The sequence below is a fragment of the Heterodontus francisci genome, chromosome 22 (genome assembly GCF_036365525.1).
Source record: "Heterodontus francisci isolate sHetFra1 chromosome 22, sHetFra1.hap1, whole genome shotgun sequence".
Taxonomy (NCBI): domain Eukaryota; kingdom Metazoa; phylum Chordata; class Chondrichthyes; order Heterodontiformes; family Heterodontidae; genus Heterodontus; species Heterodontus francisci.
Genome location: NC_090392.1, coordinates 41,395,885 through 41,417,622, shown reverse-complemented (window position 1 = coordinate 41,417,622; position 21,738 = coordinate 41,395,885). Strand labels below are relative to the sequence as shown.

The following is a 21,738-nucleotide window of genomic DNA, read 5'->3' as shown; positions in this document are numbered from 1 at the left end:
CTTCTTGCTTTTATAATAAAACTTTTCAAAATAAATTCCATGTTAGATACAAAGTATTACATTGTGAGACACCTCTCCTCTAGCACCCCTAACAAATTCTTGGTACTAGCATTTCTTTTCGTGAAACAATCGGATAGCTGATGACTTGCGTCTACCCATTTAAGTTTGGAGATTTTCTTTCTTTCCAGCATTTGTTTCAATTCAGCAATCTCAATATGTAGTCTTTTCTCACTCACTTCTTGTAGAGTGTAAATTGTTATGCAGATAAACATTCTTTGTGGGACATTCAATGGGTATCCTATCTTCAGTTTATCCCTCGTTCAGAATGTATGCCAAAATATTTGATAAATAGAACCCCATATCCACTGTCTTCACAAGACCCAGTGTTTCTGCAGCTAAAGTGCTTTTGACGACCTGTTTTATTTTCTTAGCTTCCCAAGCTAAAAGGACAACATTTCCCATTTTCACCCATCAGAAATATTATGAAACCAGGTGCACTCAAATACCCATCAGGACAATTAGCATGTGAAGCATCATGAAAAATTACTAGCTTCATGTTCTTTGGGTCACCCAAGGATGGGAACTTCAGTACACATTTCTCTAGATTTAATTCTTTTAATGTTTTATTTGCCCTTAAAACATTATCAATTTTTGGATGTTACATCGTGCTTAACTCCAGCACATCAAAACTAGCATCAGGTCTGAGTGTGCAACCAGTTTAATTGACCAATCAAGCTAGGCAGTTGCCCAGTCTCTGCTTTATATATATCATCTATGATCACCTAGCACGATTAACCCAGGATGGGAGTAACACTCTCTAAATAGGATTGTTGATTTAAAGTTATTCCAGACTTAGTCTGCTTCATATCTAGACCAATATACTTGCCAAAGGCCCCACAAGCCTGACTCCCAATTTTAAATTCTGCCCTAATCTTAATAACATTTCTCAATCTGCAGTGGCACCCTATCAGAAATTAATGTGCATCATGATGATGCCTGAAAATTTCCCTTTATGACACCAATAAAACATTGCAGAATCTGCTTTTAGTCGAACACAACCAATTTTCAATGAAACAGATCTCACCGAGAATACCACACCCTGGAAGCATCAATAAGGCCATAGATGCATTTGTTCAGTTTCTATAGTTTTCCTTCTGCATCTGCTGCCTCTTTGGGTGGTTTGAGAAACACTTCACTCTAAAAAGCTGCATTTCTGCAGGCTGATACTTTTATGTCAATGGATCTACACTCCCATGAATATGTGGCAAAGAGCTAAAATGATTTTCAAGATTACCTTTCCAGCTGTGGGGAGAGTTTACTCTAACATTGGTATCACTCAGTCACTCTTCAAAACTAGCCTTTCTATAGCCTTAAAACCCATCGGAAAGGACATTCAGTACAAATCCAACTATGGTGACAAGGCTGGCTGCACTCTATCTGGTACCTCAGAATAAACACCAAACTCTCCCCAACTCCTTATGTTTTGCTTCTCTTAATAATTTATCCTCAAGTTTATTAGCATTGACGAAAACTTCACAGTCATGAGGGCTTCTGCTTCTAGTTCTATTCCGAGACTGCTCATTGTGGAATCTGTTCAAACTATGGCCTCTATTAGCACTTTGATGTCTTTCAGGACTATTGCTATACGATCTCCTTTGCACACTATTGGAGGCTCTTTCTCCAGTAAGTGATCGCTTCCTTACGCAAGAGTCATTTCCAGACCCACTATTAGAACTTGCACTGCGTTTTCTTACTCTCCACTCTTTCTTCCTATTCTGCCAGTCCATGGACCTTACTTCTTGGCCATCCTCTTGAACATTCAACCAATATTTATGCTTGCCTGTAGATTTTCCTGCATGTCCCACAATTGTTGTACCTCTCCATTTATTAGACCCCTCTGGAATATATGTTACCAGAGTACCTACTCTGGGCAATTGGCCTTTGGATGCGATAGCTCTTCCTGAGCATCATGATTGCTCACATTACTATCCAAACCTTGATCTACCGTATTTTGTTCCTTAGGAACTTCATTGCAAAACACATGAGATTCGAGGTTCAAGGTACCTCGTTTCTCTCAGCTTCTCATATTTTGTAATCAACCCCAATTAAATCATGAGGAATGAACCTCAACAGTTTTGATTCCTATGCTTGATAATTACTGCCTTACAGTCATGACCTATTACTCTCCCAGGGCCTTTCCATGCCCTATGACCCTCTTTTGTAATACACCAAAATCCCCTGAATTAAATTCCTCCTCAGAGCTCTCCGAATTTTCTCAGAGACCTCAGCTTTGATGAAACGTGTAAAGCATTTAAATGTGCAGAAAAATTGGAACTAATTGTAGTACTTTCTAGAACAGGAGGACTGTCGCACAGTACAGAAGGCAATTTGGGATTCTGCCCATAGATCAATTGTTAGGGACTATACCCCCGCACCATCTGAAGTGAATTCTTTGCATGAACCGCCCATGACAGGGCAGTTGTCAACTTGCAGTTTGGTTGGTCAGCTAAGACTCTATGCAGCAATTTCATCAATCACTGCGTGATTCATTTCACGGAACCCATTGCTGAAAGAACTTTCAGCTGCAGTATTCATAACCATAATGTTCATGTTTTTACACATCATTGGCAAGTTCCCTTCCATTATCAGTCACAAACTTAGCTGGTGCCCCAAATCTAGTCCCTATCCATTTCTCCATAATTTTATCTATAATCACCCTTTTGTCCTTGCTATATATTTTTGTAGAAAGACTAAATCTAGTTGCTAGGTCTAAAAAATGTAGAACAAAAATATTCTTGTCTTTGTCCCATACCTTTAAATTCATTGGCAACGACCTTGTTAAAGTCACATGCCAATGGAAGGCTGACAATAGGATGTGATGGTGTCCTCCAATTTTTTTTTTGAACAGATTTCACACTTTTTACTTATCTCTTCTATTATCCTTGTATACTCTTCATCAATCACACCTGAATCCTTTAGCAGGGTTTTTAATCTCTGACAAGAAGGGTGAGCAAATTGTCTGTAACTTTAAGACTTTTTGCTTTCTTTTCTCTGATTCTTATCACCTAATGCCATTAATACTTCTCTGCCATGAACAACGGATGCCCCTCTACGTTGCTTTCATAGATCTCACCAAAGCCTTTGACTTCGTCAGCAGACATGGTCTCTTCAGACTACTAGCAAAGATCGGATGTCCATCAAAGCTACTAAGTATCATCACTTCATTCCATGACAATATGAAAGGCACAAGTCAGCATAGCTGTGCCTCATCAGACCCCTTTCTACCCTGAGTGGCGTGAAACAGGGCTGTGTTCTCGCACCTACACTGGGATCTTCTTCTCACTGCTGCTCTCACATGCATTCAAGTCTTCAGAAGAAGGAATTTTCCTCCACACAAGATCAGATGGCAGGTTGTTCAACCTTGCCCATCTTAGAGCGAAGACTAAAGTACGGAAAGTCCTCATCAGGGAACGCCTCTTTGCTGACGATGCTGCATTAACATCCCACACGGAAGAGTGTCTGCAGAGACTCATCGACAGGATTGCAGCTGCCTGCAAAAAATTTGGCCTAACCATCAGCCTCAAGAAAACGAACATCATAGTACAGGACGTCAGAAATGCTCCATCCATCAATATCGGCGACCACACTCTGGAAGTGGTTCAAGAGTTCACCCACCTCGGCTCAACTATCACCAGTAACCTGTCTCTCGATGCAGAAATCAACAAGCGCATGGGAAAGGCGTCCGCTGCCATGTCCAGACTGGCCAAGAGGGTGTGGGGAAATGGCACACTGACACGGAACACAAAAGTCCGAGTGTTTCAAGCCTGTGTCCTCAGTACCTTGCTGTACAGCAGCGAGGCCTGGACACGTATGTTAGCCAAGAGCGACATCTCAACTCATTCCATCTTCGCTGCCTCCGGAGAATCCTTGGCATCAGGTAGCAGGACCGTATCTCCAACGCAGAAGTCCTCAAGGCGGCCAACATCCCCAGCATATACACCCTACTGAGCCAGCGGCGCTTGAGATGGTTTGGCCATGTGAGCCACATGGAAAATGGCAGGATCCCCAAGGACGCATTATACAGCGAGCTCGTCACTGGTATCAGACCCACCGGCTGTCCATGCCTCCGCTTTAAGGACGCCTGCAAAAGCGACATGAAGTCATGTGAAACTGACCACAAGTCGTGGGAGTCAGTGCCAGTGATTGCCAGAGCTGGCAGACAGCCATAAAGGCGGGGCTAAAGAGTGGCGAGTTGAAGACACTTAGCATTTGGCAGAAAAAAAGACAGAATTGCAAGGAGAGAGCCAACTGTGTAACAGTCCTGACAACCAATTTTATCTGCAGCGCCTGTGGAAGAGTCTGTCACTTTAGATTTGGCCTTTATAGCCACTCCAGGCGCTGCTCCACAAACCACGGACCACATCTAGGCGCTTACCCATTGTCTCTCAAGACAAAGAAGAAGAAGTGACTTCACTAAACACTCTGGCTAGAAAAATCAGGTTTTATTAAGGGGAATACAATAATGTAAACTGCAAATTCACTGACTTTCCGAAAACAATTGCCTTATTGTTCTCCATATCAAGTTTCATTTGTGCCTTTTTTTATTGAAGGTTTACTCAACAGTTAAGGTATCTCACTAGAAACTACATCAGTACTGATAAAGTGGCTTACTCCAGCTATTTTACATGGAATTACTATTTTCTTCAGTGACTTCAATGTGTTGTCATCACCAAACCTAAAGCTGGTAGTACTTTTATACTCCTTAACCTTGCTACTCCTTAACCTCGATCTTCACTACTGAGTGAATCCAGATAACACTGTAACCCATCAGTTCCACATACTGTAGACGTGCAAGCACTGTCTAATACAGCACAGTTGAATGAATCCGCAACTAACACACACATTCATCATAGGACTAAATGCCTTGTGACTAGTACAATTCATTCAGATTCATCATTTTCTTCCTCAATTCTCTGTGTCATGTGTTATATCGAGGACTCTGCCTCTCTGCTTCTGGCAATTCACTGCATATTGATACTTTGAGTCACACCTGAAGCACCTAATAACTGTTCCTTGGGCATTCATAGGATTCATTCACCTATGATTGCTGTTCCAATTTGGTCTTCCATTAATAGTCAGATCTGCTAAAGGTGCTTTCATCCTCATTCCTCCTTTCCTTAACTGTTCCATTTTACTTATGCCTGTATCCAGTATCCAGTAAATATGGAGTCTTCCAATCTTTGTGTCACTGCAAAATGCCCTGCTTCTTCTACCAGGGCTGCAGGAAATGACTTTCCCCAGGAATTTCTTTAAGGCAGCAGACATCTGATCTAATGGAGTCTTTTCCCAAGCATCAAACCCCAGTTAGAACCAGGAGCCTGTCTATATGCGACACTCTTGCACAATCTAGCAATTTAAATGCCAGCACTGAACCAGGAATCTCCAAATTGAATTTCCTCAATCTTCTATACAGTCTGTTAAAGTCCATGATATATTCCTCCATTGAATAACCATCTGTTTTCCAAAATCTATCAAAGGCTGACCATGCCTCACACACATTCAATCGATCATCTTTCTTGTAAATTTCATTCAAGAATTCTAACAGAAGATCCAATCCTTCATCAGAATTCAACTGATGAGCATCTAGTTTAGAAACCACTTGACTTCTGATTTTACTTTTGGTAAGCAGTGACAACACCAAAGCCATACCTTGTTTCAAAGAACAAAGAACAAAGAGAACAAAGAACAAAGATAATTACAGCACAGGAACAGGCCCTTCGGCCCTCCAAGCCTGCGCCGATCCAGATCCTCTCTCTAAACATGTCGCCTATTTTCTAAGCTTCTGTATCTCTTTTCTTCCTGCCCATTCATGTATCTGTCTAGATACATCTTAAAAGACTCCATCGTGCCCGCATCTACCACCTCCGCTGGCAATGCGTTCCAGGTGCCCACCACCCTCTGCGTAAAGAACTTTCCACGCATATCCCCCCTAAACTTTTCCCCTTTCACTTTGAACTCGTGTCCTCTAGTAATTGAAACCCCCACTCTGGGAAAAAGCCTCTTGCTATCCACCCTGTCTATACCTCTCATGATTTTGTACACCTCAATCAGGTTTCCTGTTTGGTTAGCTATGTAACCCATGTCCACTTCATTCTTCCACTGGTCATTTGGCTCAGACTCAGAGAACATCAGAGGGTAATCATACCCTGACAATTTACACTTGCTTTCTGCCATATTTTCCACAATAGCCAGTGAGATTTTAGTTTCCTATGTAAAAGAAAAAATCCTAGTTTCCAAACTTCAGCTTTAGGCAACCATCCTTTGCTACCATGTTAAACTCCACAAAGTTTGTTGTGGAAGGATGATGCTGGAGCCTATCTTTACTCAGTTTCACATTTATTGCATAGAGTAAAAGGATTACAAACATGTAGCTCCTCACTCAAACCCTTCATCCGTCTCAGTAAGTGTAAGTGCTCAAGTAAGACCCCCCCCCCCACCATTAACACCCTCCACCTGCATATAATTAAAGAACTGACACACAATTAACAGATTAACAACCAGAGGACACAGATTTAAAGTGATTGGCAAAAGAAGCAACGGTGACATGAGGAAAAACCTTTTATACACAGCAAGTGGTTATGGTCTGGACTGCGTTGCCTAAAAGGGTGGTGGAAGCAGATCCAATCAAGGCTTTCAGAAAGGAATTAGAGAAGTACATGAAGGGAAAATAATTGCAGGGCTATCGGGAAAGGAAAGGGGAGCGGGTCTAGCTGGATTGCTGTTTCAGCTAGCCAGATAGGCTCAATGGGACTAATAGCCCCCTTCTGTGCTGTAACCATTCTATGATTCTAAACGTAACAACTAGCAGTTAAAGGGTTTGTTGCTATGTTGAACAGACTGTGGCTCTTTTCCCTAGAAAAGAGAAGACTGACCTGATAATGTTTTTAAATTATGAAAGGGTTTTACAGGGTACATACAGGGAGACCAGAAATAGGAGCCTTAAATGTAAGATAGTCACTAATAAATCTAATAAGGAATTCAGGAGAAACTTCTTTACTGGGGTGTTTAGAGTGTGGAACTTGCTACCACTTGGAGTAGTTGAGTTGAATAGCATAGATCCATTTAAGGGAAACTAGATAAACACATGAGGGAGGAAGGAATAGAAGAATATATTGATGAGATAAGTTGAAATAGGGTGGGAGATGGAATATAAACACTGGCATAGAACTGTTGGGATGAGTGTCTTGTTTCTCTGATAAATATTATGTAATACTATATCTAAGAGAAAGAGAGTGGCAAGGGGGAATGACAGACACAGGTAAGACGATAATGGACAATAAGGAAATGGCAGAATTCTTAAATGTAGACTTTTTCACTGTGAAGGAAGAGGACAAGGTACTAGCAGTACAGGCGAACCTATAAATCATAGAATGGTTACAGCATAGAAGGAGGCTATTTGGCTGGTCGTATCCATGCCAGCTCTCTGCAAGAGCAACTCCCCTGCCTTTTACCTGTAACCCTGCAAATTTTTTCTCTTCAGATAACTATCCAATTCTCTTTTGAAAGCTATGATTGAATCTACCTCCAGCACACTCTCAGGTAGCGCATTCCAGATCCTAACCACTTGTTGCATAAAAAAGATTTTCCTCATGTCACTATTGCTTCTTTTGCCAATGACCTTAAATCAATCCCCTCTGGTTCTTGATCCTTCTGCCAGCAGGAACAGTTTCTCCCTATGTACTCTGGCCAGACTCCCAAGATTTTGAACATCTCTATCAAATCTCCTCTCAACCTTCTCTAAAGAGCCTCAGCTTCTGCAATCTATCCATGTAACTGCAGTCCCTCATCCCTGGAAGCATTCTCATGAATTTATTCTGCACTGTCTCCAATGCCTTCACATCCTTCCTAAAGTCCAGTCCTAGAATTGGACACAATGGTTCATCATAACTTCCTTGCTTTTGTACTCTATTTATAAAACCCAGGATCCCTTATATTTCTTTCTCAACGCCTTTCTCAACCTGTCCATTATTTAAGAAGATAGGGATAGAGAAACCAGGAAACTATAGCTCTGTCAGTTTAACATCACATGTGAGGGTCCTTGAGAGGGTGCAAAGGAGATTTACCAGAATGGTTCCAGGGATAAGGGATTTTAGCTACAATGTTAGGTTAGAGAAGCTGATGTTGTACTCCTTGGAGCAAAGGAAATTGAAGGGAGATTTGATAAAGGTGTACAAGGTTATGACTGGTTTGAATAGGGTAGATAAAGAAAAGCTGATCCCATTAGCTGATCGTACAAGGACTAGGGGACACAGCTTTAAGGTTTTGGGCAGGTGGTGCAAGGGGGATGTGAGGAAGAACTTTCTTATTCATCAAGTAGTAATGACCTGGAATTTGCTGCCTGCGAGCGTGGTGGAAGCGAAGACGATGAATAATTTCAAAAGGAAAATGGATGGGCACTTGAGGGAAATAAAATTACAGGCTATGGAAATTAAGCTGGGAATGGGACTGATTGGATTACTCTACAGAGAGCCAGCATGGACTTGATGGGCTGAAGGGCCTCTTTCTGTGCCATTATGACTCTACGACTTATGAGGAAGTTATTGTCATGTCTCATTATGGATGGAGTGATTAAACTCTTGGAGAAAGAGAGTCACCATGAATTTATGATGGGTAGGTCATGTTTGACTAATCTAGTTGAATGCTTTAAGGAGGTCACTGGCATGATGGATAGGGGAGTGTCTGCAGATGTTGTCTATATGTACTTCCAGAATGCATCTGATAAAGTTCCACACAAGAGATTAATAGAAAAAAATGAAAGCACACAGAATTGGAGTAACCTTATGACTTGGGTTGGAAATTGGTTGGGGAAATAGAAGACACAGAGTAAAGATTGGAGGGTTGTGGCAAGTGGTGTTCCTCAGGGATCTGTTCTGAGGCTTCACCTTACATATCAATGACTTGGATGAAGGAATAGAGAAACTAGGAAACTACAGACCTGTCAGCTGTTAAGTTAGGAGGAACAGTAAGTTGTGTAGATAGGAGTAGGCAGTTATAAAGGAACATAAATAGTTGCAAAAAAATGTGTTCCTGTATATAAATCACTAAAATCTAGTACACAGGAATAAAAAGTAATAAGAAATGCTAATGGAATGTTGGCCGAGTCAAGGCATCTAGAATACAAAGGAGATAAAGTTGTACAGAACCTTGGTCAGACGCCAGCTGGAGTACTGTATTTGGTTGTGGACACATCTCAGGAAAGATATACTGGCCTTGGAGAATTTGGAGTGCAGATTCACCGGATTTATACCAGGGTTAAAGGATTAAATTGAGGACAGGTTGCACAAACTTGGATTGTACTTTGTTGGGTTAAACCTGTATAGGACCCTGGTCGGGCCACACTTTGAGTATTATGCACAGTTCTAGTCTGCATACTATGAAAAGGAAATAGAAAAACTGGAGAAATTGCAAAAATACTTTATAATGAGAGATTTTTTGAAAAATGTTTTATTTGTTCATGGGATGCAGGTGTTAATAGCAAGGTCAGCATTTATTGCCCATTCCTAATTGCCCTTGAGAACCTTCACCACCGAGAAGGTCAAAGGCAGCAGATGCATGGGAACACCACCACCAGCAAGTTCGCCTCCAAGTCACACACCATCTTGACTTGGAACTATATTGCCTTTCCTTCACTGTTACTGGGTGAAAAACCCTGGAACTCCCTACCTAACACCTCGTGGACTGTAGCAGTTCAAGAAGGCAGCTCACCACCATCTTCCCAAGGGCAATTAGGGATCTGCAATAAATGCTGACCTTGCCAAAACGCCCACTTTCCATGAATTAATAATTAAAAAAAGGTGGTAATGAGCCACATTCTTGAACTGCTGCAGTCTTTGGGAAAGATTCTGCTTTTTTCTTTAGAAGACAGAAGGCATAGAGGAAACCTGATAGAGTTTTTTTTTAATTATGAATGGTTAGGGAAGGTAGATGTAGAGAGAAGGTTTCTACTTGTGGGAGAATCCAAAACTAGGGGCCATAAATACAAGATAGTTACTAATAATTCAAATAGGGTAATAAGGAGAAATATCTTTACTCAGAGACTGATTAGAATGTGGAACTCGCTACCACAGGAACAGTTTGAGACAAATAGCTTAGATGCTTCAAAAGGAGACTAGATGACTATGTCAAAAAAGGGAACAAAAAGATATGCTGAATGGCTGAGATGAAGTAGATAAAATTGGAAGAGACTTGTGTGGAGTATAAACCCCAGCACAGACTAGTTGGGCTAAGAGACCTTTTTCTGTGCTTGAGTTTCTGTATAATTCTATGCATTCCCTTGAGTTTAGAATGTTATGGGGTGATTTAATCGTGTTAACCAAAATGATAAAGTGTGTTGGTAGGGTAGATAGATCGTGCTTGGATACATTTTTGATGAAGTAACAGAGAAGGTTGATGAAGGGAAACAATAAATGTTGTCTACATGAATTTTATGGAAGTGTTTGACAAAGTACTACATAAAAGGCTGGTTAACAAAATTGAGGCTCATTGAATAGGAGGGTCAGTGTCAGCTTGGATTAAAAAATTGGCTTAATTGGTAAATGGTTGTTTTTCAGCCTGGAGGATGGCAAACAGTAGTGTTCCCCAAAGTTCAGTGGTAGGAGCACTGCTTTTTTCATGTATATTGTTACGGACAGGGTGAGAGAGAACTGCTGAAATCCCTGTTCCCTTCCCAACTGTCCATAAACAGTGATCTTTTGAGAGGAAGATGTGCGTGTTTTTTTAACCCGAGTGTGTGGACAATTTGAATAACCAGCAGCAAGCTCTTCGTGGGTTCAAATAAAGACAGAGGATTGTTTATTTACGCACTCACCCCAAAATCTAATGCTACGGCACTCACGCAATCACACACACAAACACACTCAAGGAAAGTACAGTTGAAGAGAATGGTGCACGTTTACAGGTTATAAGCAAAAAGAATAGTTCATAATTCACATTATTATCCTGTTCTGGAAAACACGCATTGCAGGTCTGATGAAGAAGATGCCTTCACTCCAGAAGTGTAGGTTAGGTAACTTTATCAGCCACAATTGTATTCTGACATGGTTTTCAGGATTCTTTCCATGTGGTGGACCTTCTGCATGTCACGAGGTTGGTTGCTTGTACTCTCGTTACTAGGAGGTCAGTTTGCCGCATTGGTGAACCCAAAAGGGAACAGGCTTGGAGACCTTGCGATATTACAGCCTCTGGATCTTTTAAGGCACAGATTGTACTACCTTGTCGTCTGCTGCTGCTTCTTTTTTGTAGTCAGCATTTAAAGAGTAAAAGGGAGACAAACATGGCTGCCCTACCATGTGACTTCTCACAGTTCCTTTTCCAAATATGGTGGCGGTCTTAGATTGATAAGCCACATCCTAAAGGGGTTCGGGAGGTGGTTAAGACAATCAGCTTCTTTGTTTAGAAAAAAAACCCATTCAATTCAGGAATGTCTCTTGATGGTTTCAGGATGGCAGTGGTTGGCATCTCTTTGCCAACCTTTGGTTGTATTCTTTTGTCCTTTGGAGACAGTGAGACAGTTTTTGAAAACACAGGCCAGGTTATCTGACCTTAGGTGACCATCTTCGCAGCACATTGTCCACTTTTTAAAGGAAAAGTCAATTTCTAAGAGTCCACATTGAATAAAATTCTTATCTTAAAAGTTAGCAGAGAAGTGGCAGATAGCATTTAATAAACAGAAGTGTGAGGTGATGCATTTTGGCAGAAGGGATAGGGAGAAGCAATATAGGCTAAATGGCACAGTTCTAAAAACTAGTCATAGACAGAGGGACCTGGGTGTTCAGGTGCATAGATCTTTGAAGGTGGCAGGACATTTTGAGAGAGTAATTAGCAAACCATATGGGATGTTGAGTTTCATAAATAGAGGTATTAAGTACAAAAGCAGGGATGTTATGCAGAACCTTTATAAAGTTCTGGCTAGGCCACAACTAGAGTATTGCCTCCAGTTCTGGTCACCACACTTTAAGAAGGATGTAAAGGTCCTTGAAGAGATTTACCAGAATGGTTTCAAGGAATGAGGGATTTTATTTTTTAGGTTAGGTTGGAGAAGCTGGGATTGTTCTTCTTGGGCAAAGGAGATTGAGGGGAGATTTGATAGATGTCTATAAGATTATGACAGGTTTAGATAAGGAAGGCAAGGAAAAGCTATTACCATTAGCTGATAGTACAAGGACCGGGGGACACAGATTTAAGGTTTTGGACAATAGATGCTGGAGGATGTGAGGAAGAACTTTTTAATGCAGTGAGTGATGATGACCTGGAACTCGCTCCCTACAAGATGGTGGAAGAAACAATGAATGATTTTAAAAGGAAAATGGATGGGCAGTTGAGGGAAATAAACTGTCAGGGCTACAAGGATAGAGCAGGGGAATGGCACTGATTGTATTGCTCTACAGAGTCCGCAAGGACTTGATGCACCGAGTGGCCTCCTTCTATGCCATAATAACTCTATGGGCTGGATTTTACCCGGCTCTTGGAGATGAGCTGGGAGGCAGGAAGGCATGTAAAATGGCATGGGGTGGCATAGGCAATGTGCCCGACGTTGTCCTACCCCAAGGCCATTTTGTCCACGGCCAGCACTGTTGCAGAAGGGAAGTCTGCAGGCAGGCCAATTAAGCAACTTAAGTGGCCCATTAAGGGCCACTTAAGGGCTGCCTCCTGCCTCCTCTAGTATTTAGCCAACATTGGAGGGGCCCACCACCTCATGGAGACACCGCCAGCCTCCTAGTGAGCTTGAGGTTTCCCTCCTCTGGGGGTAATCCAAGGCCCACAGTGAGCCCCCCGGTGGTGATGCCCCCCAGTCCTCACCGTCCCCCAGCCCCTCGCTAGCCCCGGCAATCCCAACCCCACTTACCTTATCCCAGGGCCTCCTCCATCTTTGCTGCTCGGGCCTCCAGCAGACTGGCCCTCTGATTGTCCCTTAAACAGACAGCATTCCTGATGGGGGGCAGTTAATTGCCTGCTTGCCGTTAAATTCGGCCAGGGGTCCAGTGGAGGGCCGATGCGGGTCCCCACACTCCCCACCCCCCCCCCACCCGCCTTCCAGCCCATCGCTGGGACCCTCATGACGATATAACATTCAGCCCTATGACTCTAGATATAGTGAAGCTGTTGCCTCTGTTGGGGAAATACAGACAAAAAGGCTATAGTCCTAAAATTAGAACTAGACTATTTAGGAATGAAATTAGGAAGCATTTTCATACCGAGTGCAATGGAAATCTGAAACTCTCTTCCTTGAAAAGGTGTGGATACTGAGACAATTGACATTTTCAAGTCTAAGATCCATAGGTTTTTGTTGATTAAGGGATAGAGGCAAATGCAGGTAAATGGAGCTGACGTACAGATCAGTCATGATTAATTGATTGGCGTAACAAACTTGAGGGGCTGAATGGCTTCTTCCTGTTCCTATGTATCTGTATGTTTAGATCAGTCGATATGCGTGCTGATTATGCAGTTCAATTCTGTACATTTCCCTGTCTGTTAGTTTATTGTAAATAAATGGACTGTGAGCCTTCACAAATGGTCTAACTGTGGGAATATTGACCTAAATGACAAGTAATTTGAAGACTACATTGCAATATTCCATTAATAGAGTAATACAATGATGCCCACATCCCATGAAAGAATAAAAAGAAAGATAGGCCTGGATACAAGGCGTTCAGGAAAGATAGGAAAGGAAAGAAAGGAGGAGGGGTGAGGTATTGGTTAAGGAGAATATTAGAGTGCTGAAGAGAGAGGATGTCCTAGAGAGGTCAAGGGTGGAACCTATTTGGTTAGAGTTAAGGAACAATAGAGTTGCCATTACAATATTGAATGCGTTCTATAGGCCACGAACCAGTGGGAAAGATATAGAGTAACAAATTTTGCAGAGAAATTACAGCAAGGTGCAAGAACTATGGGTAGTTCCTATGAGGGACTTTAACCTAATATAGACTGGGATAAAAAACAGTGTAAAGGGCAGAAGAGTTTCTGAAGTGTGTTCAGGACCATTTTCTTGACCAGTACATTTCAAGCGACCAAAGTACGGAAAGTCCTCATCAGGGAACTCCTCTTTGCTGACGATGCTGCATTAACATCTCACACCGAAGAGTGTCTGCAGAGTCTCATCGACAGGTTTGCGGCCGCCTGCAACGATTTGGCCCAACCATCAGCCTCAAGAAAACGAACATTATGGGACAGGACGTCAGAAATGCTCCATTCATCAATATCGGCGACCACGCTCTGGAAGTGGTTCAAGAGTTCACCTACCTAGGCTCAACTATCACCAGTAACCTGTCTCTCGATGCAGAAATCAACAAGCGCATGGGAAAGGCGTCCACTGCTATGTCCAGACTGGCCAAGAGAGTGTGGGAAAATGGCGCACTGACAAGGAACACAAACGTCCAAGTGTATCAAGCCTGTGTCCTCAGTACCTTGCTCTACGGCAGCGAGGCCTGGGCAACGTATATCAGCCAAGAGCGAACATAGGCAGGGCAAACAAAGCCAGAGCTCCCTGAACGATGAAAGAGATAGGGAGTAAGATCAAGCAGAAAAAGTGTTTGTAGACAGATGTCAAGTGAATCCAAAAGTCTTCTACAGGCATATAAATAGTAAAAGGAGTGGTGGGCTGATCAGGGATCAAAGAGAGGATATACGCATGGAGGCAGGTCCTAGTTGAGTACTTTGCATCTATCTTTACCAAAAAAGATGCTGCCAGAGTCGTAGTGAATGAGGAGTTGCGATATTGGATGGGCGAAAAATTGAAAAAGAACAAGTATTAGAAAGACTGGCTTAAAGTTGATAAGTCACCTGGAGCAGATGGGATGCTTCCGAGGATGCTGAGAGAAGTTAGAGTAGAAATTGTGGAGTAGTGACCATAATCTTCCAATCCTCCTTAGATAAGGGAATGCTGTCACAGGAGTAGAGATTTGAAAACGTTACACCCTTATTCAAAAAAGGGCATAAGGATAAACCCAGCAACTGCGGGTCAATCAGTTTAACCTTGGTGGTGGGAAAGCTTTAAGAAACTATAATCTGGGACAAAATTTGACAAGTGTAGATTCATTAAGTAAAGCCAGCACATATTTGTTAAAGACAAATCGTGTTTAACCAACTTGATTGTGTATTTGATGAGGTAACAGAGATGGTTGATGAGAGTAATGCAGTTGATGGGAACTATATGGACTTCCAAAAAGCATTTGATAAAGTTCCATAAAATATGGACAGGATTGGCAACTAAATGTTCCAGGATTTAGAAGCTTCAGGCGGGATAGAGGGGGATGTAAAAGGGGTGGGGGAGTTGCATTACTGGTTAAAGAGAATATCACAACTGTACTGCGGGAGGACACCTCGGAGGGGTCATGCAGCGAGGCAATATAGGTGGAGCTCAGGAATAGGAAAGGTGCAGTCATGAAGTTGGGGGTTTACTACAGGCCTCCCAACAGCCAGCGGGAGGTAGAGGAGCAGATATTTAGACAGATTTTGGAAAGATGTAAAGGTAACAGGGTTGTGGTGGTGGGTGATTTTAACTTCCCCTATATTGACTGGGACTCACTTAGTCCTCGGAGCTTGGATGGGGCAGAATTTGTAAGGAGCATCCAGGAGGGCTTCTTGAAACAATACATTGATAGTCCATCTAGGGATGGGACCGTACTGGACCTGGTATTGGGGAATGAGCCCGGCCAGGTAGTCGAAGTTTCAGTAGGGGAGCATTTCGGGAACAGTGACCATAATTCCATAAGTTTTAAGGTACTTGTGGATAAGGATAAGAGTAGTCCTCGGGTGAAGGTGCTAAATTGGGGGAAGGCTAATTATAACAATATTAGGCAGGAACTGAAGAATTTAGATTGGGGGCGGCAATTTGAGGGTAAATCAACATCTGACATGTGGGAGTCTTTCAAATGTCAGTTGATTAGAATCCAGGACCAGCATGTTCCTGTGAGGAAGAAGGATAAGTTTGGCAAGTTTCAGGAACCTTGGATAACGCGGGATATTGTGAGCCTCGTCAAAAAGAAAAAGGAAGCAGTCATAAGGGCTGGAAGGCTAGGAACAGACAAATCCCTTGAGGAATATAAAGAAAGTAGGAAGGAACTTAAGCAAGGAGTCAGGAGGGCTAAAAGGGGTTATGAGAAGTCATTGGCAAGCAGGATTAAGGAAAATCCCAAGGCTTTTTATACGTATATAAAGAGCAAGAGGGTAACCAGGGAAAGGGTGGCCCACTCAAGGACAGAGAAGGGAATCCATGTGGGGAGCCAGAGCAAATGGGCGAGGTACTAAATGAGTACTTTGCATCAGTATTCACCAAGGAGAAGGACTTGGTGGATGATGAGCCGAGGGAAGGGAGTGTAGATAGTCTCAGTCATCTCATTATCAAAAAGGAGGAGGTGTTGGGTGTCTTGCAAAGCATTAAGGTAGATACGTCCCCAGGGCCTGATGGGATCTATCCCAGAATACTGAGGGAGGCAAGGGAAGAAATTGCTGGGGCCTTGACAGAAATCTTTGCATCCTCATTGGCTACAGGTGAGGTCCCAGAGGACTGGAGAATAGCCAATGTTGTTCCTTTGTTTAAGAAGGGTAGCAAGGATAATCCAGGAAATTATAGGCCGGTGAGCCTTACGTCAGTGGTCGGGAAATTATTAGAGAGGATTCTTCGGGACAGGATTTACTCCCATTTGGAAACACATGGACTTATTAGCAAGAGGCAGCAAGAGTTTTGTGAAGGGGAGGTCGTGTCTCACTAATTTGATTGAGTTTTTTGAGGAAGTGACGAAGATGATTGATGAAGGAAGGGCAGTGGATGTTATCTATATGGACTTCAGTAAAGCCTTTGACAAGGTCCCTCATGGCAGACTGGTACAAAAGGTGAAGTCACATGCGATTAGAGGTGAGCTGGCAAGATGGATACAGAACTGGCTCGGTCATAGAAGACAGAGGGTAGCAGTGGAAGGGTGCTTTTCTGAATGGAGGGATGTGACTAGTGGTGTTCCGCAGGGATCACTCTGTATCACTTTGCTGTTTGTATTGTATATAAATGATTTGGAGGAAAATGTAGCTGGTCTGATGAGTAAGTTTGCGGACGACACAAAGGTTGGTGGAGTTGCGGATAATGATGAGGATTGTCAGAGGATACAGCAGGATATAGATCGGTTGGAGACTTGGGTGGAGAAATGGCAGATGGAGTTTAATCCGGACAAATGTGAGGTAATACATTTTGGAAGGTCTAATGCAGGTGGGAAGTATACAGTAAATGGCAGAACCCTTAGGAGTATTGACAGGCAGAGAGATCTGGGTGTACAGGTCCACAGGTCACTGATAGTAGCAACGCAGGTGTATAAGGTAGTCAAGAAGGCATACGGCATGTGTGCCTTCATCGGTTGGGGCATAGAGTATAAAAATTGACAAGTCATGCTGCAGCTGTACAGAACTTTAGTTAGGCCACACTTAGAATATTGTGTGCAATTCTGGTCGCCACACTACCAGAAGGACGTGGAGGCTTTGGAGAGGGTACAGAAGAGGTTTACCAGGATGTTGCCTGGTCTGGGGAGCATTAGCTATGAGGAGCGGTTGGATAGACTCGGATTGTTTTCACTGGAACGACGGAGGTGGAGGGGCGACATGATAGAGGTTTACAAAGTTATAAGCGGCATGAACAGAGTGGATAGTCAGAAGCTTTTTCCCAGGGTGGAAGAGTCAGTTACTCGGGGACATAGGTTTAAGGTGAGAGGGGAAAAGTTTAGAGGGGATGTGCGAGGCAAGTTCTTTACACAGAGGGTGGTGAGTGCCTGGAACTTGTTGCCGGGGGAGATGGTGGAAGCAGGTACCATCGAGACGTTTAAGAGGCATCTTGACAAATACATGAATAGGATGGGAATAGAGGAATACGGACCCCGGAAGTGCAGAAGGTTTTAGTTTAGGCAGGCATCAAGATCGGCGCAGGCTTGGAGGGCCGAATGGCCTGTTCCTGTGCTGTACTGTTCTTTGTTCTTTGTTATGCTTGCCAGCAAAGCTAAAGCCCATGCAATAAAAGGGACAATGGTAGCATGGATATGAAGTTGACTGAGTGATAGGAAACAGAGAGCAGTGGTGAACGGTTGTTTTTCAGACTGGAGGAAGGTAAACATTGAGGTTTCAGAGGAGTCGGTATTAGGACTACTGCTTTTCTCGATATATATTAATGACCTAGACTTTGGTGTACAGGGCACAATTTCAAAATTTGCAGATGACACAAAACTTGGAAGTATTGTGAACTGTGATAGACTTCAAGAGGACATAGACAGGCTGGTAGAATGGGGAACATGTCGCAGATGAAATTTAATGCAGAGAAGTGTGAAGTGATATATTTTGGTAGGAAGAATGAGGAAAGGCATTTTCGATTAAAGGATACAATTCTAAAGGGAATGCTGGAACAGAGAGACCTGAGGGTGCATGTGCACAAATCGTTGAAGGTGACACAGAAGGTTTGGAAAGTGGTTTCAAAGGCATATGGGATCCAGGATTTTATAAATAGAGGCATAGAGTACAAAAGCAAGGGAGTTATGATGAATCTTTATAAAACACTGATTCGGCCTCAATTGAAGTACTGTGTCCAATGCTGGGCACTGCACTTTAGGAAAGATGTGAAGGCTTTAGAGAGGGTACAGAAAAGGTATACAAGAATGGTTCCGGGATGAGGGACTTCAGTTACATGGATAGATTGCAAAGCTGGGTTGATCTCCTTGGAGAAGTGAAGGTTGAGAGAAGCTTTGATAGAGTTGTTCAAATCACGAGGGGGTCTAGGCAGAGTAGATAGAGAGAAATTATTCCTATTGGCAGAAGGGTCGCAAACCAGAGGACGCAGATTTAAGGTGAATGGCAAAAGAACCAAAGGCGACATGACGAAAATGTTTTTTATGCAGTGAGTGGTTAGGGTCTGGAATGCACCGTCTGGGAGTGTGGTGGAGACAGATCAATCACAGGCTTTCAAAAGGGAATTGGATAAGCAACTGAAGAGTAAAAATTTGCACAGCTACCGGGAACGGTTGAGGGAGTGGGACTAGCTAAATTGCTCTTGCAGAGAGCTGGCGTGAACTCAATAGGCCAAAAGGCTTCCTTCTGTGCTGTAACCATTCTATGATTCTGAGCTTTAGAAGTCAGCTCTGCTAATATCAAATGCAATCATCTTTGTTGACATGCTTAGAATTTTCCTTACAGAATTGCTGTACTCTGCTGGTGATCGGTATGACTCGGATTCCCTTACTGTTATAGGTGTTCCCATATTCTTTGCTGGTGATCGGTATGACCATGTACCTTCCTGCTTTGATCTGGAAAGTATTTGTTACTCCATCCCTCATCGCTGATCTACTTTTCATTATTGATGAGTTGGACAAAGCCTACAATCGATCGATCAAAGTGGCTCAACTGATTGTGAAGAAATACGAGAACAACCCCAATGCCAGGCGTCTGATCCAGGAGGAGTTGGACAGGTACAAAACAATTGCTCATTGGGAGCAAAATGGCCAAAAACAAGCACCTGTTCAAACCTGTTGATCTTACCTATGACAGTAACTGGGGCTAGAGGATGAGTGAAGCTGATCAATGATACAGGGAGTGAATGGGGACAGAGCTGATCATTGATACTGGAGTGAATGGGGACAGAGCTGATCATTGATAAGAGGGTGAATGGGGACAGAGCTGATCATTGATACAGAGGGTGAATGGGGACAGAGCTGATGATTGATACTGGAGTGAATGGGGACGGAGCTGATCATTGATACAGAGAGTAAATGGAGATGGAGCTGATCATTGACACAGGGATTGAAAGGGAATGGAACTGATCATTGGTACAGAGGGTGAATGAGGACAGAGCTGATCATTGATACAGAGGGTGAATGGGGACAGTGCTGATCATTGATACAGAGGGTGAATGGGGACAGAGCTGATCATTGATAGAGAGTGAATAGGGACGGACCTGATCATTCAGAGAGACTGAATGGGGACGGAACTGATCATTGATACTGGAGTGAATGAGGACGTACCCGTTGATACAGAGAGTGGATGGAGACAGAGCTGATCATTGATACAGAGGGTGAATGGGGACAGAGCTGATCATTGATACTAGAGTGAATGGGGACGGAGCTGATCATTGATAGAGAGTGAATGGGGAAGGAGCTGATCATTGATACAGAGGATGAATGGAGCTTTTGATAAAACAACAACTTGCATTTAGATCGTACCTTTAACATAGTAAAATGTCCCAAGGCGCTTCACAGGAGTGATTATCAAACAAAATTTCACACTGAGCCACATAAAGAGATATTAGGGCAGGTGACCAAAAACTTGGCTAAAGCTGTAGATTTGAAGGAGCATCTTATTAAAGGAGGAGAGAAGTAAGGCAGAAGGGTTTAGGGAGGTAATTCTAGAGCTTCAGGCCCAGACAGCTGAAGGAATGGATGCCAATAATAGAGCAAAAATCAAGGATGTGCAAGAGGCCAGAACTGAAGGAGTGCAGATATTTCAGCGGGTTTTACAACTGGAGTAGGTTACAGGGATAGGGAGGGGCAAAGCCATGGAGGGATTTGAAAACAAGAATGCAAATTTTAAAATTGATGGACCGGGAGCCAATGTAGGTCAGTGAGCACAGAGGGGTTGACAAGTGAATGAGACTTGCTGCGAGTTAGGATATGGGGAGCAGAGTTTTGGATAAGTTCAAGTTTATGGAGAAAGCAAAGTGAGAGGCCAGTAAGTGAATGGAGATTGAGATGAACATTGACACAGAAAATGAACTAAGAAGCTGAGGCAGTTTTGTGCTGGGGAATGCTGATGATGTAGAAAGAAGTGCTGCAACTGTTGAAAGAGCAGGGTGAACAATTGCCTGGGTCTGGGCCATTAATGTGGCTACTGACAGGGTCCGCACTAAAACCTGGGCAAATTCAGCAGTAACCAGAAGATCTGAGGCTCCAAAACCCTGCTGAGATACAACAGGCAAATAATAAATCTCCTTTAGGTGCTCACTGGTCAGCCTACTTCTCCTTTGGGTGCTCATAGACTGGATTCCATTGCCATTCAGTGCTCGCAGGCCAGGCTGTGTATCCTTTGGATGCTGAGAGACCAGGCTGCATCTCCTTTGGGTGCTCACAGGCTGGGCTGCGTCTCCTGTAGGTGCTCACCAGCTGGTCTGTGTCTCTTTTGGGTGCTCACAGGCCCAGCTGCATCTCCTTTAGGTGATTACAGGCCAGGCTCAGTCTTTTTTGGGCGCTCACCGGCCAGGCCCCGCCACCTTTAGGTGCTCACAGGCCAGGCCCTGTCTCCTTTGGGTGCTCACTGGTCAGGCTGCCTCTCCTTTGGGCGCCACAAGCTTGAGAGCTCCTTTGGGTGTTTGTAGGTCAGGCTTTGTTTCCTTTGGGTGCCCAGGCTGGGCCCCATCACCTTTAGGTGGCCACAACCTGGGGCACATCTCCTTTGGATGCTCATGGGCCAGGCTCCTCCTCCATTGTGTGCTCACAGGCCAGGTGGCATCTCCTTTGGGTTTGTACAAGTCAGACTCCATTGCCTTTGGGTACCCACAGGCCAGGCTGTCTCTCTTTTGGGTGCCCCAAAGCCAAGCTACAACTACTTTGGGTGCTCACTGGTCAGACTCTGTCATCTTTGGGTTCCCATGGGCCAGGCTGCATCTCCTTTAGATGCTCACAGGCCAGGCTGTGTCTCCTTTGGATGCACCTCGATGCTCATAGA

General features: G+C 43.4%; 1 protein-coding gene across 1 annotated transcript in view; it reads left to right on the top strand.

Moving 5' to 3' along the window:
• panx3 (pannexin 3) overlaps positions 1 to 21,738 on the top strand; it is a 91,749-nt gene that overhangs the window by 53,771 nt on the left and 16,240 nt on the right. Inside the window, exon 3 of the mRNA XM_068054316.1 lies at positions 19,273 to 19,490. Coding sequence (XP_067910417.1) covers positions 19,273 to 19,490 — 218 coding nt within the window. The remainder of the gene's footprint in view (positions 1 to 19,272; positions 19,491 to 21,738) is intronic.